The 27,629-nt window shown below is 44.3% G+C and overlaps 1 protein-coding gene across 4 annotated transcripts in view; it reads right to left on the bottom strand.

Annotated features, from left to right (window-relative positions):
* Farp2 (FERM, ARH/RhoGEF and pleckstrin domain protein 2) overlaps positions 1–27,629 on the bottom strand; it is a 114,127-nt gene that overhangs the window by 85,389 nt on the left and 1,109 nt on the right. For all 4 annotated transcript variants that reach the window (XM_070000603.1, XM_070000528.1, XM_070000445.1 and 1 more), the window contains exon 2: positions 13,007–13,217. In XM_070000603.1, the coding sequence (XP_069856704.1) occupies positions 13,007–13,189 (183 nt within the window). In that variant the 5' untranslated portion in view covers positions 13,190–13,217. The remainder of the gene's footprint in view (positions 1–13,006; positions 13,218–27,629) is intronic.

The following is a 27,629-nucleotide window of genomic DNA, read 5'->3' on the forward strand; positions in this document are numbered from 1 at the left end:
TCACCCTTGTCAGGACGAGGCTCACTCCTACAGCTCTGTATCAAGGAGGTAGTCATTCTCTGAGGGAAGGCCTATCTGGGAAATAAAACTGTAGCCTTTAGATAAGATCAGTTATAATCAACATAGACCAGCTTGGAACCTCATTTGTAAAAATGCAAATTGAAATCAAACTGAAACCCAATTCCTGAATACTATAGCTACATCTGGAAAGTGGAAAATTAGCACAATGAACAAAGCAAATGTGCACACCAAAGGGGAAAACCTATTTCAAAAAAATTCAATAGATCCTTAAAAAGGTAAGCTGTAATCCTAGCTACTCAGGAGGCTGAGATCTGATGATCACGGTTCAAACCCAGCCTGGGCATGAAAGGCCGTGAAATTTATTCCAATAAACCACCAGAAAACCAGAGGTGGTGCTATGGCTCAAGTGGTAGAGTACTAGTCTTGAGCTGAAGAGCTGAGTGACAGCGCTTAAGCACAGAGTTCAAGCTCTATGACCAACCAACCAACCAACAAACAACAAAAAAAATCAGTATAAGAGAAGGGATGAGCTGGGAAGATGGCTCAGTGGTAGAGTGTTTGCCTTGCATGCTCTTCAGCTCAAGGCTAGCATTCTACCACTTGAGCCATAGTACCACTTCTGGCCTTTTCTGTTTATGTGGTACTGAGGAATTGAACCCAGGGCCTCATGCACGCCAGGTAAGCACTCTACTAGTAAGCACATTCCTAGCCCAAAGGTACATTTCTTTTTGGACAATGTCATCCCTTCCCTTGCTTTTTCCCAGAGTACTTCTGAGGGAAAATGACAACACAGTAACAACAACAACTAAAGTATAAAATGAGAAATCTAACTCCCATTTCCTGTAAGGGAGCAGGCAATGTTTTTCTCTTCTGTATTTCTCCCAACCTTAACCCTGTTATACTAAAATAAATCCCTGCTAAAGCATAAAAAAGATAAAAAAATAGGACATTGTATATACCTATAATCCCAGCAGCTGGAAAGCTGAAATAGAAGGATCATAAGTTTGAGACCAGTCTGAGCTCCAAATAGCTAGAATATGGCTCAAGTGGTAGAATACCTTCTGAGCAAGAGCAGGCCCTGAGTTAGACTCCCAGTACCATGCACCTTTTCACCTGAAATATGAGAATAAGGGGGAAGGGGCTCCATTTTCAGTAAAGTTAAGGAACGCCTAAATCCCCAATCCAAATTTAGCGGGAGCGGTGCCTGTAGCCAGCGAGCAAGGTGTGTGAATGCTCACGAGGTGTGGGAACGGCGTGGTGCGGTGCTAGGTGCAACTTCAGCAGGATCCCCGAAGCACATACATACATCAAAGGCGGAGGGTCCAAGCTGAGAGATAAAACCTATGTGCTTAGCTTGCAAAATGAGGGTGGGGGAGATCACGGAAGCAGAGCCCAACCAAAGCCCAGTGTGGCTTGGTGACTCAGAGCTGACAACACTGAAGATACTACATGCAAATCACACACAGGGCAGCTTCCACCCACACACCTCAAGACATGACACATTCCAAACTTCAACCAGGGTATCATCACCAGCTCCTCTCACAAGCACCTCCTTAAGTTAGGCAATTGATGAACTTACATGCTTCAAAGACTGATGGTCAAATAGAATGAACGCTGAATATTCAAAAATACTCATCATAAAATCAGCAAATAGAAACAAATATCAGAAAAACACGCCACAGGAAAACATTGCCAGTTAAAAGAGTAAAATCTGCAGCAGAAACTTACTATGGTTATTAAGTAATTGCTGCTGTGACTCCAGAGCGCCAGGCTACATGCTCAGAGGGAATGAAAGGGGAAAAAAAGATGGAAAACGAGAGCAGTCCCTGAGAAGTCTCACAGGAAAGGCTCACAGTGTTCCTGAGGGCCACACACACTCAGCTCAGGCTGCTACAACAAATACTCCATGGAGTACGCAGGGCTTGTTTGGCTTGTTGGCGGTGCTTAGGTTTGAACTCAGGGTCTTGCACTTGCAAAGCAGGCGCTCCACAACCTGAGCCACACCTTCAGCCTGACACTGCATGTCTTGGTGTTCCCCTCTCTTCCTTCTGGGGCTCAGATGGTGGCCGATACACTGTACAGTGAGGGTGTCCACTCATAGACTGTACAGGGAGGGTGTCCGCTCATAGACTGTACAGGGAGGGTGTCCACTCATAGACTGTACAGGGAGGGTGTCCGCTCATAGACTGTACAGGGAGGGTGTCCGCTCATAGACAGAGCAGAGAAGAGAGTTCTCTCACCACTCTTACAAAGGCACTACTTCTAGTGATTCGGGCTGCAGATGGCTTTTTACTAGTTAACTAGCGTTATCTGTCTCATGGACTATCTTGCCAGATGGATAGGAAAGTAGCCAGGATTACAGGCATGAGCCACTGGTACCCAGTCTAGCTTGTTTTTTAGGATGGGGTCATGCTTGCCTGGGCTAGTCTCAAAGGATGATCATCCTATCTTTACCTCTGTAACTGGGTTTATATGCATAAGCTACCATGCCCTGCCCAGCTTCAATGATCTATTGAGTTTCTGTTTATAGTATGAAGCAGGAGTCCAACTTTATTCTTTGCATGTGGACATCAGCTCATCTCAGCACCTTCATTGAAGGCTTCAACAGAGACTGAATTATCTTGATGCTTTTTTCAACAAAATCAACTGGCCATAAATGTCCTTACATTTCTTTGTAGCCTCTCAATTCCATTCCTTTGATAAACATAACTCTCTTTAGTCCTACAATGCATGGATTACTGCAGCTTTGAGTAAGTTTTGGCATGGGGAAGCGTGATTCTTTTTTATTTTTTGAGACTGTTTTGGCATATAAATATTGGAGTCAGCTTATTAATTTCTGCAAAGAAGCCAGTTGAGATTCCGATGGGGATCACGCTCCATTTGTAAATTAATTTGGGAACATCTAAACAACATCAGCCTTTACAATCCATGAATATTAGCTATCTTTCTATTTAGGTAGATCATCTTCTGGCATCTTTAAACAGGTCTATGGTGTTCAGTGTATGAATTGCTGAAGTTATTGCTGATTTCTTTCCTCTCGTTCTCTGGGTATAGTGACACATGTTTATAACCACAACTACTTAGGAGGTGAAGGCAGGACCATCATGGTGGTACCAGGTAGGCCTGGGCAAAGGCAAGAGACATTATCTAAACCATAAAGTTAAGCAAAAAGGGGGTAGGTGAGTGGCTCAAGAGGTATAGTGTTTATCTAATAATTGCCAATACATGAGTTGAAACCCTAGTACTGCAAAACAAAGAATACAACAACAAAAACAAAAAGCACAACAAATAATAAAACCTAAAAACAATAAAAACCCAGAAACAGTTATAAAATTGAACACCCCTGAATTAACAGGAATTTGCTTAAAGGGCTTGCTAGGAGATAGGACCCTGCCTGGCTCAAGTGGTAAAGTGTCTAGCAATCAAGACCATTAGTTCAATCCCCATTACTGCAAAAGAGCTTGCAATGTACTTTTAGCACGATGTTCCAATATGTTTTCTAGGAATATAATAATCCCTAGAGCCTCAAAGTTACTTTTAAGTTGTGTTAATCGAAAATTCCTTTTTTTTTTGGGTTGGTTGTGGGGCTGAACTCTGGGCCTGGGTACTGTCCCTCAGCTCTTCAGCTCAAGCCTAGCACTCTATCACTTGAGCCACAGCGCCACTTCCAGTTGAAAATTCCTTTAATAGAAAAAAAAAGCCATATCTTTTGTTATAAAAATTTGATTAACAGCCAGACTCTGGTGGCTCTCGCCTGTCCTCCTAGCTGTGCAGGAGGATGAGATCTGAGGACTCAAAGCCAGCCCTGGCAGGAAAGTCTATGAGACTATTTCCAACTAACCACCTGAAAACCAGAAGTGGTGCAGGGGCTCAAGGGGTAGAGCACTCGCCTTATGCTTTAGTGCTCAGGGGCAGCGCCCGGGTCCAGAGTTCAAGACCCATGACCAACACAAAAAAGAATCTGATTAATAGTTTCAAAAACAACATATGCAAAAAGCATATGCATACATTTTAGTAGAGACCAAACAAGTTCAAAAAATGTAATTATGAGGAAACTAAATTATGAATTATTTTATTAGAAAGTATGTGAGATTCATTCACAAATTTATGACAGAAGTCTAAACTGAAGCTTTACTTGTGTTTTAGCTCTAGGTAGGAACTGATGAAATTGTGGACTAAGAAGAATTTCTAATTTTCATCCTATCAGAAGCTGTCTTTCACTTTTTTTTTTTTTTGGTCGGTCGTTGGGTCCTGAATTCTGGGCCTGGGCACTGTCCCTCAGCTCTTCAGCTCAAGGCAAACGCTCTACCACTTGAACCACAGTGCCACTTCTGACTTTTTTCTGCTTATGTGGTGCTGAGGAATGGAACCCAGGACCTCATGCATGTGAGGGAAGCACTCTACCACTGAGCCACCTTCCCAGCCCCTGGCTTTCAGTTTAATTGGCCACCTCTCTCTGCCACTGTGGTATAAGAGGCTTTTATAAAGTAAGCTATCCCCTCAATATGGATTGACCATACATGCAAAGTACCACTCTTATATTTAGGACATACCAGAGCACTGTGTAACAATTGTTTGGAAGCACCCACAGATGTTTTTTATATTTGTTCTTAAACTACAGTCAAGAATCTCTCTAAAAATAAAAGCCTACAAGCCAGGCGCCAGTGGCTCACGCCTGTTACCCTAGCTACTCAGGAGGCTGAGATCTGAGGATCACAGTTCAAAGCCACCCGGGGCTGGGAAGATGACGAGGTGGTAGAGCGCTTGCTTTGCATGCATGAGGCCTGGGTTTGATTTCTCAGCACCACAAAAGCAGAAAAAGCCAGAAGTGGCACTGTGGCTCCAGTGGTAGAGTGCTAGCCTTGAGCTGAAGAGCTGAGGGACAGTTCCCAGACCCAGAGTTCAGGCCCCATGACTAGCAAAAAAAAAAAAAAAAAAAAAAAAAGCCAGCTCGGTGTGAGACTCTTATCTCCAATAAAAACCACTAGAAAACTGGAAGTGGTGCTGTGGCTCAAGCGGTAGAGTGCTTGCCTTGGGCTGAAGAGCACAGGGGCAGTGCCCAAGCCCAGAGTTCAAGCCCCACGACTGACCAAAAAATAAATAAATAAATAAATAAATAAATAAATAAATAAATAAATAAATAAATAAAAGCACAGTTACTGCTGCAGGAGCTGAGCCTGAACCCAGTTAGAAGATGCCTTCCTGCTCAGGCCCTGGCATTTCACCTGAGCTGTAGATTAAGTATGACAGCACAGCAATGCTTATCACCTCTGTGCTGGAGATACTCACTGCTCCTACCTAACTGGGAGAACTCCTTACTAAGACACCTCCACTCTGTGGGATCACAGTGGGAAACGGCTCAGGCTTGAGGCTCCTTGGTTCCCAAGGTTCCCTGTCTCCACTGGCAAGCCCGCATGCTCCGTTGCCCAGAGGGCTCCAGGTGTGGCTCCTCCTGTGACCTCTCTGCACTCCTGGGGGCAGCTTTACATCCTGGGTAACCCCAGGCTACCCAGCACCTCAGTGGCCTCGCTCTGACCTAAGCCTTAGGGCCCTTGGTGGGCTTCTCTATCCCAACATGTACCACTGGCTTTCTGGATGCCATCTGCAACCTTCCTGACACAATGGTTTCTTTCCTGCTACATATGGCCACACAAAAGCACCTGTATGTGCTGTAGGCACTTCCACAGAACAGAGATCCCAAAGTCCCTCCAGTCTCAGGACCCGGGTGCCTGAGTACAACTTCCTGTCCCTCCTCCCCTGAGTACTAACGCTCTGGACTTGCCTCATCCTCGGTCAAGTCCCCTCTGCAAAGGGGCCCAGAGGGGCAGGCAGATCTGGGTGACATATGCAACCTTGAGGACCAGCTCTCCAGCAGAAGAGAGTACACAGAAGCCCAGAAGACACCTGACAACAAAAACTGGCTACCAAGAGAGACTCTAGGTTGATGAGAACAACTGAACGGACCACTCCTCAGATACCCAATCTACTTTTTATTTTCTTTTTGGCCAGTCATGGGGCTTGAACTCAGGGCCTGAGTGTTGTCTCTGAGCTCTTTCACTCAAGGCTTTGAGTCACAGCACCACTTCTGGCTTGTTCTGTGTATGTGTTACTGAGGAATGGAACCCAGGGCTTCATGCACACTAGGCAAGCACTCTACCACTGAGCCACATTCCCAGCCCCCCAATCTAGTTTTTTTTTCTTTCCCATAAGTAGTCACTCTGTAAGGTTCCTAGCATTCCTTGATTGATAACTGATAACTGATGCTTCTTTTATTCAAATAGAATATATTTACTATCTTCCTAGCTTTAAACTTAATTTTAAGTTAAAATACAATGGAGATGCCAAATGTAAAAAGAAAAACAAGCCAGGTGCTTGGTGGCTCACAGTTGTAATTCTAGCTACTCAGAAGCTGAGATCTGAGGATCATGGTTTCAAAACCAACCCAGGCAGAAAAGTCCGTGAGACGCTTATCTTGAACAAACTACTCAGAAAATGGGAAGCGGCACTGTGGCTCAAGTGGTAGAGCACTAGCCATGAGCTGAAGAGCTGATGGACAGCACCCAGGCCCAGAGTTCAAGCCCCACAACCAACAAAATAAAATAATACAGGCTGGGAGGTTGTCTCAGTGGTAGAGCGCTTGCCTTGCATGCATGAGGCCCTGGGTTCGATTCCTCAGCACCACATAAGCAGAAAAAAGCCAGAAGTGGCACTGTGGCTCAAGGCAGGGCACTAGCCTTGAGTTGAATTGCTGAGGGACAGCGCCCAGGCCCAGAGTGCAGCCCCCATGACCAACAAAAAAAAAAAAAAAAAAAAGAAAGAAAGAAAAAAGAAAAAGAAAAAGAAAATAAAACAATACAAAACAAAACACAACAGATAACTGGAGTGAAAACTGTGTAAAACAAACTTTTTTTGTTGTTGTTGGTCATGGGGCCTGAACTCTGAGCCTGGGCGCCGTCCCTCAGCTCTTCAGCTCAAGGCAAATGCTCTACCACTTGAGCCACAGTGCCACTTCTGGTTTTCTGGTGGTTTATTAGAGATAAGAGTCTCACGGACTTTCCTGCCCCGGCCGGCTTTGAACTGAGATATTCAGATCTCAGCCTTCTGAGTAGCTAGGATTACAGGTGTGAGCCACCAGCACCTGGCTACTTTTTCAATACTGAAGGTGAACTCACCGTAAGTAAAGCTGATGAGATGACCTTGTTAAAAAGCTCCCTATCAGAAGCAAAGCTGTGAAGAACACTGTACTCTCTAGGTGCCCGGAAGAGAGGGGTTCCTTTTGCACAAGTGAATTGGAGGAAACAATGAAGCGTATGAGTAAACGGCATCAGCAGAAGGTGTCTGATGAACCCTGACACAGGAGATGGGAATTTGGAGTAGAGTCACAGCTGTGGCCTTCTGAGCAGGCTGCAGTATTTGAGGAGCTTGGGACAATGGAATTGCCAGCACCCTGGCGTGTGACTGGGTCTGAGAGGCCAGTGGGGTGGGCAGTGCTGGAGGATGACACAGAGGAGGCAGTGACAGGGTGGGCCTGGACCTGAACTGCAGCAGGCCCAAGTGGCAGGCAGTAGAAGCCTGCAGCAGAGTAGAGAGAGAGAACTGAGAGAGCAAGGCCTCATCAGGGAGAGCGGGGAAGCCGCCGTGGCGGGGAGCATTCCCATGAGGAAAAGGAACATAAATCAGCCCAATTCCTTTCTTTTTCTTTTTTGTCGGTTGTGGGGCTTGAACTCTGGGCCTGGGCGCTGTCCCTTAGCTCTTCAGCTCAAGGCGAGCGCTCTACCACTTGAGCTACAGCGCCACTTCTGGTTTTCTGGTGGTTTATTGGAGATAAGAGTTTCATGGACTTTCCTGCCTGGGCTGGCTTTGAACTGCGATCCTCAGATCTCAGCCTCCTGAGTAGCGAGGATGACAGGCGTGAGCCACCGGCACCCGGCTAGCAACCCTGTGGTACCGTGGCAGGGCTGAAGATGGGAGCACATATGCATGCAAGAGTGCCCGTGGCACCTTGCTGACATCACTGAACTTTAGGAATGAACTCACCGTCTCCAACAGGAACAAGAACAGATTTCAATGGACTCAGGAGGTGGTGGGACCAGCCAAACAACTCATTTCAACACGGATCAATAGAAAGCCAAATGATGGCAGGCAGTCTTGAAAATGCACTATGACACAGGTGTCTGCTGGTCAGCCAAGGGAAGGCCTGCAGAGAAGTGAGGGCCCTTTGACTTATAGTAAGGATCTGGCCTGAAATCAGCATGGCTCTAGGAGACAGAAATGTGCACAAGTAACGCTCCATTCTCTAGCATGGGCCAGGATCTGAGTGGGACACCTGATAAAGATGTCCCACAGAGTCTCTCTCGTAGATTTGCAGGCAGAAAGAGCTGCACATCTACACTCCACCAAGTAGCTAAAGATTGAGACGTAAAGCACATGGGGAATGGGAGGCCTGAGAAGAAGTACCTGGCTGTATAACCCACCTCACCTCCCCTGCCCCTGTGGAAGCCTGTGTGTAGAGAGCTGGGCCACTAACTCAGGCATTTAAAATGTCATAAAAGAGTAACAGCCAAAACAAAACGGAAAAGTAAACGGCAGCAGTCAGAAAACGTTAAAGGGAAGCTTTCTGGCTCTCCTGATGGCAAAGAGGAGAACTACTCAGGTAAAAACAGCACAGGGATGCTGAGTGGGGCTCACAGCTTGGTTGGGTCACCTTGGGGGACTCCTGCCCCCTCTCATTGTGTACATCAAGAGCTAGAACTCTTGTGTGATGCAAGCAAGGTGAAAAGCTGCCAATTGCATTTCTTTGCCCTGTGCTGAGAACCTGCATTGCTGTAGTCTTCGCTATTAGTTACCTGTGGTTAGGGGATTTCTCTGGTACCTGGGTCTCTAGGACAGCAGTCCCTAGTCTTTCTCATTTTCTAGCCTAAAAACCAACATACCAGCTCTGCGGGTGTGTGCTGCGTTTGGAGGAGGCCACTGTTACTGAGCGCTCCACTACCACAATGAGTAACTAAGAATGAAAATGTCCACGTCTCTGCAATACACTACCCTACCACATTCTTGGGTGTCAGGGTTAAAAGAGATCCACTTTCCATGACAAAATAACAGGTTCTAAAACCTAGGGCAGAGTAACATAATAGCTATGTCTCCCAGAGACACATATGAGCTTTTGTAAAAAGCCTATATTTTCCCCATATTTCAGATGTTGAATTACTAGCTTTTTCTTCTGAGGTGAGGCCAAAATAAGTTTGAAGCAGCTTATTTGCCATATTTGGGATGTCCATGTGGGAGCAATGGCAAACATCTGGCTATGATACTTTCTGGAATTTTGACTATTTCTTCCTGGCCAGGCTGAAAATACCAACTTTTACTGAAATAGAAAAAGTCTTGGAGCATAGAACTTCATGACTGAGAATTTGTCTTCCTACTTGTTACATATTTCAACTAATGCTTCTGTAATTCTTTTGTTGTTGGTGGAGGTGGTGTTTTTATTTTATTTTATTTTTTGTTGGTCATGGAGTTTGAACTCAGGGTCTGGGTGCTGTTCCTGAGCTTTTTTAGTCAAACCTAATGGTCTATTACTTTGAGCCACAGCTCCACTGTTAACTCACAGCATTTCTTGCCTGGGTTGACTTCAAACTGCAATCCTCAGATCTCAGACTCCTAAGTAGCTAGGATTTTACAGGTATGAGCCACCAGCACCAAGTACTTCTGTAATTCTTAAAAGAAAGGAAGGGGGAGGGAAGTATGGATAGTAGAACAATAAGGGAAGGGGTAACAATGCTCGACAAAAAATGTACACATTGCCTTACTCATCTAACTATAACCCCTCTGTATAGCATCTTTACAATAAAATAAAATTTAAAAACAAAAGAAAGAAAAATGGAAGCTAATCCTAACACCTGTGAGCCTACTAGAAGACAGAGAAATACAGGACAGTGGAACGTCAAAATAAAGAAGACCTTCATGGTCTTCAGAGCTCCATCCTCACTTGCTTGTGAACCAGCAGAACATGCAGTCCCTCAAGACAGGCTCTCATACATCAAACCACATCCTAGATGGTTGACTTACGCTTTAGGCAACCCTGACTGAACCCAGGGCCTTTGAATGTGCTAAAAAGTGCTCTGCCATTGAGGTACACCCTACCCTCAGACTGCTCTTTTAATCATCAGACATCGCCTTGGTCTAATACTTTCAGATAACAGAAAAGTTGTAACTCACATGAACTCTTCTCTTTTTTTTCAGTTTGCAGTACCAAGAATTGAACCCAGAGAGTCAAGTGCTCTATCGCTTGAACTCTACCTCCAGCACAATTTCTAATGCATAAAATAGCAAATTATCCATCAGTGAAGGCATAACTGCCCTGACCTCTAGACTGAAGACAACCATTCTCGGTGGGGCCTTGGGCACCTGCCAGGCCTCTCCCTCCACTGTTACGATGTTAAAGCTGGATACACTCCATACCAAACATGGTCAGACTGAAAGCATTACTATTCCACAACTTGGCACACAAGGCAAGTAGATACAGATGGGTTTCAAGCAAACATATGTCTCAAAAGCCAAACTTCATACAGCGGAGGGCACATTTCAATGTTCAAAACCAGATAATTCATTAACTGATTGAAATAAACCAACTTTACTAGATCTCTCTCTCTTGCTGGCACACGTGTGTACACACACACACACACACACACACACACACACACACACACAAAACCAGATAATTCATTAACTGATTGAAATAAACCAACTTTACTAGATCTCTCTCTCTTGCTGGCGCATGTGTGTACACACACACACACACACACACACACACACACACACACACACACACACACACACACACACACACACACACACACACACACACACACACACACACACACACACACACACACACACACCAGCTACTGACTGAACTTTGGGCAGCCAAAGATCCAATCAATAAACATCAAAAGTTGATTAAATTGAAGCATACATCCATACACAGGGCTCTACCCTGACCCTTCCATCAAGATTTCTCTCCCCTTTTTTGCAACACTGTAACTAAAAAAAAGAACAAAAACCCACATACAGAAAGTATTTAAATCTAATTATAGTCAATATAAAGAACCACAAAAAAAAAACCCCCACAAAGTGTATATTACTTCATTTATCTTAGAAAAACCTGGTAACCAAGTTTGTTTCAGCACTGATTTTTACAGATGAAAGTGTCATAAATCCTGGTAACTACTACCAGAATAAGCACTGATTTTAATACATTATCAATAAAAGTTCCTACTTGTACTCGCCATGACAACTCTAGACGAAAGTTTAAAATGATGCAAGCAAGCTTCAACTGTTGGTAAGCATCTGCAGGTGCCCTGTTTTCTCTAGCTCCTCATAACCCTGCACTGCGGCTTTCTGATCAATTGTCCTTACAGTCTCAAGAACCATTTCTAAGACTGGCTTCACCTTTTTTTTTTTTGTTGGTCGTGGGGCACTGGGCACTGTCCCTCAGCTCTTCAGCTCGTGAGTGCTCTATCACTTGAGCCACAGCGCCACCTCTGGCTTTTTCTGCTTATGTGGTGCTGAGGAATCAAACCCAGGGCCTCATGCATGCAAGGCAAGGACTCTACCACTGAGCCACCTTCCCAGCCCTGGCTTCACTTTTAAATTATATAATTCTCTCTCTCTTTTTTTTTTTTTTTTTTTTAGCTCAAAGCCCTTCCTTCTTCAGCCACTGCAAATCACTTTTAGGGCTTGAGTGTCTCGTTCAGTGGTAGAACATTGTGAGGTTGAGGTCTTCATCCTCAGCATGGCAAAAACTTAAAACATCTTGAATTACAATGAGATTCACAACATACCCAATAGAATGGCTGGAATAAAAAAAAATCAAAACAATGAGGCTGAGGTTGGTAGTGCCTATCTGTAATCTCAGCCCTTGGGAAACTGAAGCAGGAGGATCTGAATTCAAGGCCAGCCTAGATTACACAGTGAGATCCTGGTCTCAAAATGAAATAAAGAAAAATAAAATGTCAGGGGCTATGGCTCAGGCCTCTGGTCATAACCACTCCAGAGGATCACAGTTTGAGGCCAACCTAGGTACACAGTGCAGGCCAGTGTGAGTATAAATGCCAATACCCTACCTTGAGACAAGTAACTAAAGCAAAAAGGGCTAGAGGCATGGCTCATATGGTACAGCACCAACCTCTGAATTCAAGTGCCAACTGCTTAGCCTGCCAGTCCTCCCTCTTTTCCTTCCCCTCCCTGCCTCCATTAACGCTTTGCTTTGGATCAGGGTGTGACTCATTGGTTTGCACGTCTAGCAATCCTGAGGCCCTGAGTTTAATCCACAGCGTATTAAAATAAAATAAAAAGTCAAGCCAAGCAGGAATGGCTCACACGTGGTTACCTGGAGGTAAGTGTCTCACAGATTTTCCTTCCTGGGCTGGCTTTGAACCTCAATCCCCAAATCTCAGCCTCCTAAGTGACTCTTACTTTCTAAACAAAAAATTCAAAGTTGACTTAGAAAAATAAAATTATACACTAATACTCTACAGTGGCTTGGGTATGTCAGCTGTCTGAGTGCTGTCGGCTACTCATCGCACCGGGTACCATGAGAAGGAGAGGGTGAATCTGTCTCCCAACAGAGATGCTTACCCATACTGAGGCAAAGTCACATTCCCTCACCCAGGTACCCAGCCAGCTGAGCAGGGAAGATACGGGTGGAAGTAATCTGGTTGCAGATTGTTTTCAGCTGTCCTTTAAGCTAGCCTCTCAAACGAAAAGCGTGAAAACACTGGATCTTTTCAGAATTTTAGATAAAAGTTAAGAGGATACCACTTGTTAAACTAAAAGAACTCATATTCACTGTTTGTAAGGACTTTTCTGTGTTCACCAAAACCCCTCTTGATCAAACTCTCGGTCTAAATGTACAAGTTGGAACTAGCCAATGGAACTTGGTACCTGGTCCCTGACCTTCAGAGGGAATGAGGAATGTGCTTCTTACCTCAATGTCAAACATCTCCACGGTGTTGTCCAGCAGCTTCACGCGGATGTGCAGACACTTGTCCTGCATTCTGGATGACAGTGCCTGCCCTGGCTCCAGGGTGCTCACACCCACAGGGGTCTGGCTCCCAAGGCGTGTGCCTGCAGTCTGCAGGACTCTGTATGTTCCTTCTATCTCTCCCATTCTTCACCAGCTCAAAGTGGAGAAAATACTAAAACAAACACACAGCAGGGAATTACCATGTCACTTAGATATTATAATATGACAAAGGACAAAAATAAAGAACTAAAAAAGATTATCTTTTATTCACACACAGAATATAAATAACGAACATGACCTTTAGTAACAGTATTTCCCAGGTGCTAAAACATTCGCTTCAAACCCCCATGAACCATCACTAGGTGACAGAACCACCCTCACATAACAGAGGGGAGACCTCCAGTCTGGGCCCTCCCCTGGGCTTCCCAGGCTCTGGCAGTGTGTGACTGTGCTGACAACCCCACCTAAGTACATAAAGGTAACAGGCACCACAGGGCACACGTGCTGGACAGCTTAAGCAGCTGTGCTCATCTCTCACCTCGCCTCTTACTGAGGCTGTGTGTCAGGCAGATGCAAACAGCCACGCATGTCTTTGCTGGCTTAGCACTCTGTAGTTTTCATAATTTGTGCCTCATCAGGGTAGACTGGGTGCCACTATGGCTTGGAGGGTCGTTTCTGGTAGGTTACTGAATGACAGCAGCAGGAACACTTGTCCCAGGCCAGCTTCTTCCCAGCTTTTACCCTATCCAAACTCTTGATAACCTCATTATCACTACCCAGGCACTTAATAGGCACCACTGAGGGCTGATGAGGGTTGGAGGAGCACTGTCCTTGTCACCTCTCCATGATGCACTGAAGGACAGGAGTAACAAACAGCAGGCCAAGGCCTGATAAGGTTGGGTTTTTTATTTTTTTTTTCCTCCGGTCCTGGGGTGTGAACTCTAGGCCTGGGCACTGTCCCTGAGCCTCTTTGTGCTCAAGGCTAGCATTCTACCACTTGAGCCACAGTACCACTTATGGCTTCTGGGTATGTGGTGCTGAGGAATGGAACCCAGGGCTTCATGCATGTGAGGCAAGCACTGGACCATGAAGCCACATTCCCAGCCTGGAGCAACCTTTTAAATACTTCATCTTAAAAGGCCAGTGATAAGAGTATGGTCTACATCTTCACAGCCCAGGATCCAATCCTCATCACTGGAAATAAAAATGTATCTTACTAAAGTCCCAGTCATTCCCTTGTGTGCCAAGAATTGCTGAGGGTCTCTTGGACCCTTTCCTGCTTTTTAATGCATATTTTATTACCAAGAAAATAAAATCAAGAGCCTTTTATTCCTTAAGTTCAAAAAGCTTCTTTATGACTCACTACCAATCAACTCCAACTATCTACTTAACCGTATTCTGCAAAGACAACCTTTCCAACCATTTGAGAATTACCATCCATGCCCCAGTTATCAAACAAGAAAGCAAAAACATCTGAGAAGGTGCCGTGTGAGGACCTGGACCAAAACATCGGAGAAGGCGCCTTGTGAGGGTCTGGACCACAACGAGGAACTGCTCGTGGTTCTGCTAGGTGTATCTCCCATCACAAATCCCACACAAAGTCAGTTTCAACATAGCTGCCCAAACTAGGATCAGGCTGGTTGTGACCTATTGTCTCTGAAGTCTCTCTCCAGTGCATTCTGCCTGGAGAGGGCAGGGCCAGATTCTCACTGTGCTTGTCTCCTACGCGTTAGCTGGTAACCACCATGCTTGGCTTATTTGTTAACATACGACCTCCCTGAGTAGCTAAGGTTAAAGATGTGCCTCTCAGGGCCTTGTGCTCTCACATGGCTTCCCCCCCTCAAATATTTCTTTACTGAGATTAAGCAACTACATAAATTTCACAATTTTGTGGCATAGTTATACTTAGCTAAAGTCACAAACACCTTTTAATCTTCAAAATGATAGTCATCATTATCTTAATCTACATAGCTTATGAACTCTATGACTTTTAACAATAAAACTATTTTTTGGGGGGGGGTCCGGTCGTGGGGCCTGAACTCTGGGCCTGGGCGCTGTCCCTCAGCTCTTCAGCTCAAGGCTAGCGCTCTACCACTTGAGCCACAGCGCCACTTCCGGCTTTTTTCTTTTGGCTTATGTGGTGCTGAGGAATTGAACCCAGGGCCTCTGGCATGCAAGGCAAGCGCTCTACCACCTTCCCAGCCCCTCTGTGAGACTCTTATCTTCACTTAACCACCAGAAAACCGGAAGTGGTGCTGTGGCTCAGGTGGTAGAGTGCTCACTTTGAGCTGAAGAGCTGAGGGACAGCGCCCAGGCCCAGAGTTCAAGCCCCATGATCTACAAAACAAACAAAAAACCAAAAACAAAACTTTAAGGTTGAGTTTGTTATTAGTTTAGGAAAGCTTCAAAGAATGAAGGAGAAAACCAACAGGCAATCTCAGTGTTGTGGCTGTCGTTCAAGCCTGGCCTCAGGTCTATCAGGCATCTCAGAAGCAGCCAACTAGGCCCTTCACATCGAAACAGCAGATTGCATCAGAATCATTTTCCATAGCCTGGCTGCCTGACATTGGGGAAAATGTATGAACTAAATGTGCATTATGACCTAGTAGAAAATAATCTTGTTTTCTTTCATGTGTTTACAAGTTAGTATAAAAGAGGAAAGTATATATGACCGAGACCAGAAACAACAAGGACACTCGCAGTCCTGGGACTGCCATCTACCTTCCCAGTCCCTGTGACTGCTAGCAAGCCCTCCTGGAAGCCCTAGGAGAACAGCAGTATAAAGAACCATGGAACGGGGGGCTGGGAAGGTGGCTCAGTGGTAGAGCGTTTGCCTTGCATGCATGAGGCCCTGGGTTTGATTCCTCAGCCCCATATAAGCAGAAAAAGCCAGAAGTGGCTCTGTGGCTCAAGTGGTAGAATGCAAGCCTTGAGCTGAAGAGCTGAGGGACAGTGCCCAGGCCCAGAGTTCAGGCCCTATGACTAACAACAACAAAAAGAACCAGGGAGCTGTGGTGGACACAGGTGCTTTTTTTCCCCTCATCTTCCTTTCATATACATAAGATGCTTCATATCTTAAAGTGTCTCTGGTGGCCAGGCACTAATGGTTCATGCCTGTAATCTAGCTACTCAGATCTGCGATCTGAGCATTGTGGCAAAGCCAGCACAGGGGGGAAAAGAAAAAGTCTGAGAGACTCTTAAAAAAAACGAAGAAAAACAACAAAAAAACCTCATTTCCATTTCTGGAGTTCATCTTTTATTTTTATTCAGATTAGGTGATTACATAAATTTAACATATTTTACTGTATTGTGGAATAGTGATACTTAAAAGTCACAAACACATTTTAATCTTCACAAGGCAAATTGTCATTATCATGGACTATAAAGTTTGTGAATTCTATGAGCTTTGACGGTACAATTATTTCTTCCACATCAGGTGACATGTACATTTCTGTCCTCTTGCTTAGTGTGGGCTGTTCCCTCTGTCCCTCTCATTCCTTCCCTCCCATCGCTGTCTTTGGGTTGCTTAGTTCATTTTCATCTATGTCCAGTGGGCCCCTCTGTTGTATGTTTTCCCATTTCCCTCTGACTCTTTTTTTTTTTTTTTTGGTTGGTCATGGGGCTTGAACTCTGGGCCTGGGCGCTGTCCCTCAGCTCTTCAGCTCAAGGCAAGCACTCTACTACTTGAGCTACAGTGCCACTTCCGGTTTTCTGATGGTTTATTGGAAATAAAGAGTTTCATGGGCTTTCCTGCCCGGGCTGGCTTTGAGCCATGATCCGCCGATCTCAGCCTCCTGAGTAGCTAGGATTACAGGCGTGAGCCACTAGTGCTGGGCTTCCCTCTGATTCTGTATATAATCAGTTACATATAGGCATTGTGCCTTTCTGTTCCTCTCCTAAGAGTATCCTCCAAGAGACTCTCATCTCCAAGTAACTACCACCCCCGCCCCCCACTAAAAAAAAGCCAGAAGTGGACCTGTGGCTCAAGTGGTAGAACACTAGCCTTGAGCAAAACAGTGTCCAGGCCACTGAGTTCAAGCCCCAGAACTGGCACAAAAAAAAAAACAAAAGCAGTATCTCTGGTGGTTGGAAACTATTTATGCTACTGACATTTCATACTTTCAACTACATATTTGGCTCGTATGGACATATTCTCATTTAATAACACAATAAAGAAAACTAACATTGGAAAACTCATCTTAAAAGTTGGCTGCAGCCGGGTGCCACTGGTGGCTCAAGCCTGTAATCCTAGCTACTCTGGAGGCTGAGATCTGAGAATCACAGTTGAAACCCAGCCCAGGCAGAAAAGTCCATTGTCTCCAACGAACTACCTAGGAAAATCTAGAAGTGGTGTGGTGGCTCAAGTGGTAGAGTGCAAGCCTTGACCACAAAAAGGCTCAGGGGGGGCTGGGAAGGTGGCTCAGTGGTACAGTGCTTGCCTTGCATACATGAGACCCTGGGTTCGATTCCTCAGCACCACATAAGCAGAAAAAGCTGGAAGTGGTGCTTTGGCTCAAGTGGTAGGGCACTAGCCTTGAGCTGAAGACCTGAGGGACAGTGCTCAGGCCCAGAGTTCAGGTCCCATGACTGACAAAAAAAAAAAAAAAAAAAAAAACCACACAAAAAAACAAAGAGGCTCAGGGACAGCCCCAGGCCCTGCGTTCAAGCCCCACCACCAGCAAAAAAAAAAAAAAAATGTTGGCTGAAACATCGGGTGATGTAATATACACATCCAATCTGATGAAGTGGCATTGGGAGATACAGGGCAGAGGATATATGGGAAATCTCTGTCCTTTATATTCAATTTTGCTGTGAACTTAAAACAGCTTTTAAAAAAAAGTGGTAGGCTACCTATTTTATAACTCATATGTGAGCAAGCTAAGCCTTGGGCCTAGACTCTGGCTCTTCTGCCAAGAAGCAGCACCCGGGTTCATGGTCAAAAGCACTCTCCACAGTGAAGGGAGCTAGTTAAAAATGTTGTTGTAGGAATAGTGGTGTGTTCAAGTGAGAGTTCCCACATAGTGAGCACACAGCCCTGTGGTCAAACCCCAGTACTAACAAAGTAAATAATGAATAAATAAAAACTGCTGTTGTACAAGACATCTTGAAACACTTTTCATTGTCTCTTTTTGGAGAAGAAGAAGCCAAAAGTTCTATACTGACCAACTAAAGAAATCACAATATGATGCCTATCATTTTTACCAAACTGTCTAATATACCTAAAATGTATTCAGTGTTAAGAATGAACTTTTCACCTGTAATCCCAATTATTCAGGAAGCAGAAAGGAAGATCATAGTTTGAGTATAGCCTAGGCAAAAAGTAACCAAAATACTATCTCAAAACCAAGGCAGATGCCTTAGCCCACAGCTGTAATCCCAGCTATTTGGGAGATGAAAGTAGGAGGATCAGTCTGAGACTGGTCAAGGCAGAAGTGCAGTACTCTATGGGGGGTGGGAGTGGGGACTACTCAAAACAAAAGGACTGGAGGCATGGCTCAAACTGGTACAGCACTTGCTTAGCAAGTACAAGGATGAGTTCAAGCAAAAAACAAGCAAGCAAAACCCAAAGAATAAACTTTGACACTTGATGATAAATGGAATGTATTCTTACCTAAATCCCTAGACTTCTGGCTGTATTTCCTCTTGACTCCAGTGTAGGTAGAGATGGGTCTTTTATTCTCTTCCTAAGCATGCCTAATTTCTTTGCTAATAAGCAACAAAGTACGTTAACCAATGTGAGGAAGCTGAGAAACAATGCTCAAGGCATAATCCCTGGATATGGCTGCACAGAAACCATGCCTGCATCCACTTCCTTTCACAAAGCTGAACATGCCAAGAAGCACCATCTCTTCAAACCCAGAAAGCCAGTCACAATCCAAGACACTGACACTGTATGGTAGCTTACCAAGACTAGAAAAAGACCAGAAAGCCAGTCACAATCCAAGACACTGGCACTATATGGCAGCTTACCAAGACTAGAAAAAGACCAGAAAGCCAGTCACAATCCAAGACACTGGCACTATATGGTAGCTCACCAAGACTAGAAAAAGACAGCGAGACAGGCACTTTGGGGATAGGAATGAAAGCAGCTGACTGGCGGAGCAAACACTAATGCTGCATCGGTTCCAATCACAACTTTGCCACTGATGTTGGTCACGTCTCCATTCCCAGGTGCAGCTCTTTATCTGGAAACTGGCAGGGGAAAGGGGGGGATAATCAGATCCTTTTCAGATCCAAGGATCTATGCTTCTGTTAAGCAGCTGATGTGAAAATGAACTGAAAGGTGATGTATTTTTTATTCCAACTAATTTACATTAGCAGTCAAGAATTAAATATACTTCCTAACATCTTGTCATACAACAGTTATCACCAAAAAAGGCAGATCACATTCAGATAAATTTGACACCACAAAACAGACTGAGATTCAAGGTGCCATCTTTGAACAGAACCAGTATTTCCACCTTACAGTTTTACTTTCACTCCTTAGGGTTTTTTCCCTTAAGTCTGAACACTATATGTATTTATTTTAGTATACTTTAAAAAACTATCCTGGGGCTGGGAAGGTGGCTCAGTGGTAGAGCGCTTGCCTCGCATGCATGAGGCCCTGGGTTCAATTCCTCAGCACCACATAAGTAGAAAAAGCTGGAAGTGGCACTGTGGCTCAAGTGGTAGAGTGCTCACCTTGAGCTGAAGAGCTGAGGGACAGCGCCCAGGCCCAGAGTTCAGGCCCCACGACCAGCCAAAAAAAAAAAAAAAAAAAAAAAAACAACAAAAAACCTATCCTAAGTATTTTGATAATACATATCCTAAGTATTTTGACTCTCTATGTATATATACACACATATACACATACACATACACACACACACACATATGTTCAGCCGGCTCGGTGCTAGAGATTGATCCAGGGCCTTGCACAGGGCAGGCAGGGTTACAGTGATGGCCCTGAATAATAAAGTGTTTTTTGTTTTGGATCCAGTCATGGGGCCTGAACTCTGGGCCTGGGCGCTGTCCCTCAGCTTTTCAGTTCAAGGCTAGCACTCTACCACTTGAGCCACAGCGCCACTTCTGGCTTTTTTTCTTTTTGCTTATGTGGTGCTGGGGAATTGAACTCAGGGCCTCATGCATGCAAGGCAAGCGCTCTACCACTGAGCCACCTTCCCAGCCCCAAAAATAAAGTTTTAAGAGCTGAAAATAAACTCACTTACTAGAGAAACAGATCAATTAACTCCATAGACGTACCACATTCTGACTTTCTTAGTCTCCTGTTAGGTAGATAACTAGCTGAATCTAAACTTTTTTTTTTTTTTTTTTTTGGTGGTACGAAATCACCCAAATGAACTTTATACATGCTACTTTGTGAAAGTGGGGAAAAGGTGTAAAACCAGAGAAAGGGCCGGTTAACCTTTGTCAAAAGAGAAGGACTATGTGTATGTATTCACATATTCATAACAGAAGCAACAGAAGGATAATGAAAACTAATGAATGTGGTTACCTACTTATGGAAGAGGAAGGGAAAGGAACAGATGATCTGACACACTGTATTATTCTAATATATCATGTTTAATAGTTTTGATTTGAAAATTAAAAAATTTTTACATAACTAGAAAGCAAACAAATCAATGTTTTAGCAAAATAAGTCCTAGCTATTCCCCAAGTAACAAATAATTATATATATATATATATATATAATTTCTTTTCTAACTCTATATTAAGGCATCAGCTAAATTACAAACAGAATTATTTCTAGTGACCTTAAAAGCCAGTGATTTCATTATATATGGCCAGTACAATATATCCTAAGGAAAAAAGAAATTCCAAGAAATCAAGAATGTGATATATCCTACAGGACAAATGACCTGTTTCTTTAATAAATGGGGGTGGGGGAAGGGGGAAACAAAATGAATGGAAAATGCTGGAGATGTTACCTGCCAAATGTCTCGTGCCCTTGTTTGAATGCCAAATCAAATATTTTTGGCTTGACTGATGTGATAAAGACAATTTGCCCCATGAAGGTAAGAATGTGTTTGTGACTTTAAGTATTACTATCCCACAATACTGTGAAATTTATGTAATCACTTAATCACAATAAAAAAATTGCTTAAAAAAGATGTGAATGCTAACAAGTATTCAATATTGATATCGTGATGTTAGGCAATTAAAAGCTGCTATTTTTTCTTTTTCTTTTTTTGGTTGGTTGTGGGGCCTGAACTCTGGGCCTGGGCGCTGCCCCTCAGCTCTTCAGCTCAAAGCGAGCCCTCTACCACTTGAGCCACAGCGCCACTTCTGGCTTTTTTTTGCTTATGTGGTGCTGAGGAATCAAACCCAGGGCCTCAGGCATGCAAGGCAAGCGCTCTACTACTAAGCCACCTTCCCAACCCCAAAGCTGCTATTTTCGAGCTGTTGCAATGGTAATGTGAGGATATGAAGCAGGAAAGGGTCCTTATCTCTTAAAAATATATACTGTTTGGAGTCAAATGGAATAATTAGGATTTACTTTAACTGCATGAGTGGGGGAACAGGAAATTAAAAAAATTGTTCATGCCTTGATTAGTGAAGTTGGATATATTGGCTTTTGCATTCCTCCCACATTTTGTGAATTTCTGGAATTTTCAACATTTTAAAGAATAAGCCAAAGAACAATTCCATGTACACAAGCATCTGCAGAGTCCTCAGGCTAGTTCATAGCTGACAGAGGGGGAGAGCTCTTTCCTGTGAATGCTGGCCTGGTTCTGTTCTTTCCACAGGAAACCACAGCCCAAAGAATGAAGCCACTTGCTGAAGGAAGGCCAAGGTCCCACATGTGGGGAGGCAAGCCGGGTGTCCTGCACGTTGGCTCCCAATCCAATGGACTATAGTCAAGGTTAAAAACAAAGCTGGGCGCCGGTGGCTCACGCCTGTCATCCGAGCTACTCAGGAGGCTCGCAGTTCAAAGTCAGCCCGGGCAGGAAAGTCGTGACACTCTTATCTCCAATAAACCACTAGAAAACCGGACATGGCACTGTGGCTCAAGGGGTAGAGGGCTCACCTTGAGCTGAAGTGCACAGGGTCAGCTCCCAGCCCCAGAGTTTAAGCTTCATGACCGACAAAAAAAGCCCAAAAAGGCCACCTTCACGCCTTGGCTCACAGCCATTCCATCTTCCAAGACAGCCATAGTAGACTGAAAACTTCCCATGTTGCTTCTGGATTACATGAGCCCACCTGCGATACCCACCAGGATATCCCATTTCAAGGTTGGCTGACTGGTGAGTGCCCTTAATTCTATGTGTCAAGTGCTTTTTGCTTTTGGTCTCCTAAGGTTCATCCAAGGCTGTGGAAGCCAGAACATTCCATCTACCCAATATGTGTATCACCTCAGCTTTTGATGTGCCTTTTCTCACTAATGGGTGTTTTTCTGGTTTTTGATATCTGAGTAATTTTGAGCTATATCCTATGCCTTTTAAATGATTGTGCTGTTATAGTATATGGCTCTTGCTTAAGTCCTGTGGAGAGCATGGGTATTTCTGCTGAGCCAGCCGGCCTGACCAGGTTCAGGATGCAAGTCCCTCCTTGCTGTGTGGGTAGTGTCAGCGGCCCCTCTACATTCCCAGCAATGTCCTGTGCATACTTTGCTTACCCTCTCATAAGCTGGCTGCAGGGCAAATGTTCTGTGCATACTTTGCTTACCCTCTCATAAGCTGGCTGCAGGGCAAAGTTCTCCGTCTGATAAACTGTTCCGTTAAATCCCCTCATGCAGAGCTTAGCCACTTACCTAAGCTCCTTTCTATATTCTCTCTGGTACACTCCCCAGTTGCCCAGGGCTTCTCTTTCCAGTCCTTCAGCCAGAAACCTAGGGTTTAAATTACTCTTCCCTGTCATATACTTCTTGTGACTATACTTTCCTGGGATGGAGCTGCAGGAAGAAAGAAAGGGGGAAAAATCCAACTGCTCTAGGAAAGACTAAATGGTACTTTTCTCCCATTCTTTCCTGGAGTTCAAAGTAGGCTTCCCAGGAAATCTACTTGTTCTTATGTAGTGTCTGTCTCTAGGTTTGGACATCCTGACTCCAGGCCAGGGTGGCTGGAGGTTTAACAGATGCTCACTCCTGATGGGGTGGTATTTTAAATGCTGTCCATCTTCCCTGCTACCCATTACCCTTTGTCAGTGTCTTCCACGGTTGCTCTGCGTGCATGTCCAGAGGGTTATGTTATGGCTAGTCAGTGGGACAGGCAAGACATCGGATGTGTATCCTCCTGGAACCTGAGCTCCACATCCATGCATTTTAAAACATGCTTACAGTGCTTATCACTGGCAGAAGAACGCTGACTTCTACTTTCTTCTTTTCAATTTTCTGTACTTCCGAATTGCCTACAGTGATGAGTATATATTACCTTTGAAATCAGGTAGTTTTCTGTAGACACCTGTAGTACTGTCTGCTTCAAGGCTTGAAAGGGATTACCTACATCATGAAGCCGCTTACCTTCCAGAGAAAGCCCAAACAACTGCTCTCCCTTCGAGATCTGCTCTTCTTTCTAAACCAGATCAATTAAAGTGAGTGTTTGCCACACTTTCTGGGATTGGTTTCTCATTCTGATATTGGGACTTCTCCCCACATTCCTCTAATCAACAATTGCTGAGGGAACTGGAATTTTAATAATAAAGGAGACAAAAAACGGGAAAGGCTTGCAATTTAAACAATTTCTAACAATTTTTCTTTCTGCTAAAACATATTCCTTCTGTTGACAGAAGATATACGAGGTCCCCTCACCTGGCGTCCTATCAGATTATCTGGCATCAAGCAGTGGATAAGAAAGAGCCCCCATCCCAGTGGCTTTGACTATGAAGCCAGAATATGGATGAGGCACGAGTGGCTCACACTTGTAATTCTAGCTACACAAGAGGCTGAGATGTAAGGATGTATGTTGGAAGCCATCATGGAGAGACAAATCTGAGACTTTTCTTTTTTTGGGGGGTCCGGTAGTGGGGCCTGAACTCTGGGCCTGGGCGGTGTCCCTCAGCTCTTCAGCTCAAGGCTAGCGCTCTACCACTTGAGCCACAGCACCATTTCCGGCTTTTTTCTTTTTGCTTATGTGGTGCTGAGGAATGGAACCTAGGGCCTTATGCATGCAAGGCAAGCGCTCTACCACTGAGCCACCTTCCCAGCCCCTGAGACTTTTATCTCTAAGCAACCAGCAAAAAGCCAGAAATAGACGTGTGGTTCAAAATGCTGCAAAGGTGCCAGCCTTAATGAAGCTCTGAGTTCAAGACCCAGTTATCAGCACAGAAAGATAAATAAAACGAGAATAGCTTACATTTCTGGGCCTCTCATCTGTCTTCTTCCCAAAGTCCTGGGAAAAGGCCCTAAGTGACCCTGTTGTCATTCTTCTTTAAAATTTACTAAAATATACCCCAGTTGTGCTCAGTCATAACTGTCGCGTCTCCGTCTTTGTCTTTGTCATGGGGGGGGGGTCACGGGAAGAACAGCCTATGTTTCTGGGGTCAGGCAAAGGGCACATGGAGGTGAAATACATGTGCACTGTCCAGTTACTTTGGTGCACACCTAAGTGACTATTAGCTATCTAGCCATTTATCTAGCTATCTATCCTAGGATGTTCCCTATCCCAGGATTGGTCCCAGAATTTCGTAACAAAGGTCTGGGCCAGGGGTACTAAGGCAATCTCAACAGATCCAACAGCACCTGACATGGGAAGTGGAAAAGAAACAAGACTGAATACAGGGAGACAAATGCTCCTTTGTGGGAAAGTTAGCAGGTGTGCTAAACTGTAGGGAGAGTTCAGCTCTCAGTAGTCAGTATAGATGTTCCTGCCTGCCAGAAAAATGTCAATAATGTAGTTTTACAATTATAAATGTGCTTTAGTATATTTTTTCTTTTTTGAATGAAATTGTGCCAAATAAAATTAAGTCAGAATTCTTGCCTTGGAGGCACACAAACCTATAGCAGCACTAGAAACAGAAATCAGACTTATTATATAAGTAACAAAAATGTATCAACTATGCTGAATGAATAAATTCTTTCTCTTCACTGACATATGAAAAGACAAAAAATTAAACACCCAAAACAAAGCTCAGGTAATTAACAAATATATTATTTTTTAAAGTTAAATATATGTGTATTATTGGCCAGTTCTTTCAAGCTCTTTTTCTCAACTTAAAGTATTTAGGCCAGGTGCTGGTGGGTCACGCCTGTAATTCTAGCTGCTCAGGAGGCTGAGATCTGAGGATCATGGTTTAAAGCCAGCCCCAGCAGGAAAGTCCATGAGATTCTTATCTACAATTAACCACCAGAAAACTGGAAGTGGTGCTGTGGCTCAAGTGGTAGAGTGCTAGACTTGAGCTGAAGAGCTGAGGGACAGTGCCCAGGCCCAGAGTTCAAGTCCCATGACTGACCAAAAAAAAAAGGATTTTCTAAAAAAAATTTTTTTTTTGGTTGGAACAAACAGCCTTTATTGGTTGTAATAGTAAATGAAGGGAGGAAATGTATCAGCTCTCCATCATAGAGCTGGCCTGGCTGGCAGGCAAACACTGTCCTTTGAAAGGTCTCTAGTTTTTTTCTTTTTTTTTTTTTTTTTTTTTTTGTCGGTCGTGGGGCTTGAACTCTGGGCCTGGACGCTGTCCCTCAGCTCTTCAGCTCAAGGCGAGCGCTCTACCACTTGAGCTACAGCGCCACTTCCGGTTTTCTGGTGGTTTATTGGAGATAGGAGTCTCACAGTCTCTCCTGCCCGGGCTGGCTTTGAACCGCGATCCTCAGATCTCAGCCTCCTGAGTAGCTAGGATTACAGGCGTGAGCCACCGGCGCCCGGCTAGGTCTCTAGTTTTTAATCTGTAACTTTGTATTCACTTTCTTAAAGGGTTTCTCTTCTCAGAATTATATATATATTAAGTCCTATAAACCCTGCCATTAGCCCCTATCTCAGATAAAATGTGATTAATATCAATGTTAAATTTAATTCAAACACTTATTGAGCCTTATTTTGAATTAAGAAACGTCTAAGTTCGTATGGATAAAGGATTTTCTAAGGAGGAGAAATCCCTCCCAACACAGTGGGCCAAGATAAAGAAAATAGTCTATTAAATGGTGACAGGTGGGTAGTAGGGGGAGGCCTCAAGAATGTACCAAAACACATGACAACACAGCCATGAGTCCCGAGTGGTACCACTGCCAGAAGACCGCACCAAGTCCTTTGATTACACTGGCTCACACCTCTGGGCAGTTGTGCTACACACAACCCAAGGAATTTAGCTTCAGAAAGGTGTACAACATTGTAGCTTCACAGCTCAGCATGTGGCTTCAATCCAGAAAGTAAGACAGTTAAATAAGCGGCCAGGAACACCTGTCTGTCCACTGCGGCCCCAGGGAACAGACAGAAGGGGCCACTGCTAGTCTGACCTAGAGCAGCCCCCTCTGCATCACGTGGCTGGGCCTCACAGGAGGATGAGGCTCGGTGGACAAACAGGAAAGGCTGAGTGTGGCTGGGCCTGCGACCCCTGAGGAAATAGAGGAGGTGGCCTGGATCTGAGCTGTGTGGGATCCAGTGGGCCAACCTGATGGAGTCACAAACTTACGCAGGTTTGGGAGCTGGGATATAATCTGACCAAACCAATTATTTGGAGAAACAATCAGGAGGGTGGGCTTGGGCAGGGAGATGGAACAAAGCAACATTTACCCTTGTATTCTACCGTACTATAATATCTTCTTTTTCTCCCCGTTTACCCAGGCCTTCATGCATGCTAGGCAAGCACTCTCCCACTAAGCCATCTTCCCAGCCCTCTATAATATCTTCTGGTGTTTTAATTTTAAAATGCAATCAACTAAAATGTCAGTTTAGAGGAAAATAATCCCATGATTCTACAATGGTATCACTACTACTACTCCAACTTCCTTTCTGTCCCTGACCACGTCTTCACATACTTTTTCCAACACTGTAAATGCTGTCTATTCATCCTTTCACATTTTACATAAAAATGGTATTTCCATGGATCAAACTGGTTCAAGTTTTGATTCCGGAAAGGACAGAAATGAAGCTGCAGAAGTACGTGTCCTAGCCGAGGAGTATGCTACCTTACTGATACAAGGTTTACAGGACTGTTTTCAAAATTGGGATACCATAATTTTTATCAAAATCTTGAGCACATACATCCTGCTAGTTGCTCTCCAAAACTACTGAACTAAAACCACCACCATATAAATGCTGCACTGAAAACCATCAAACAATGTGTTTCCCCATATCACATTTTATAGGATCCTCAGCTTTTCCATTCCTTTTGTAAAGGAAAACTCCTAGTAGCCACAAATACACTAGAGGACTCTGCACATCCTGATTATAATGAACCCCATCAGAGTCACTCAACCTTACAATGGGTTCCAGTTGCATCCCCAGCACTGCATGTAATAAAGCTCAGAGTGTGTGCTTAAAAGGGGAAAACATGGATGTGACTGAACAGGTAAGCAGCAGGAAAACATGTCAGCATGTAAATAGCAGGAGTACTGCTATGACTAAAAGCAGGCAACTTTAATGAGTGAGCCAGACTCCTTGGTGCCAAGACTTAAATGGGCTCCTATGGGATCACCTAAGTATTAATCTTT

The sequence above is a fragment of the Dipodomys merriami genome, unplaced genomic scaffold (genome assembly GCF_024711535.1).
Source record: "Dipodomys merriami isolate MVZ:Mamm:240054 unplaced genomic scaffold, mDipMer1.0.p SCAF_1, whole genome shotgun sequence".
Lineage (NCBI taxonomy): Eukaryota > Metazoa > Chordata > Mammalia > Rodentia > Heteromyidae > Dipodomys > Dipodomys merriami.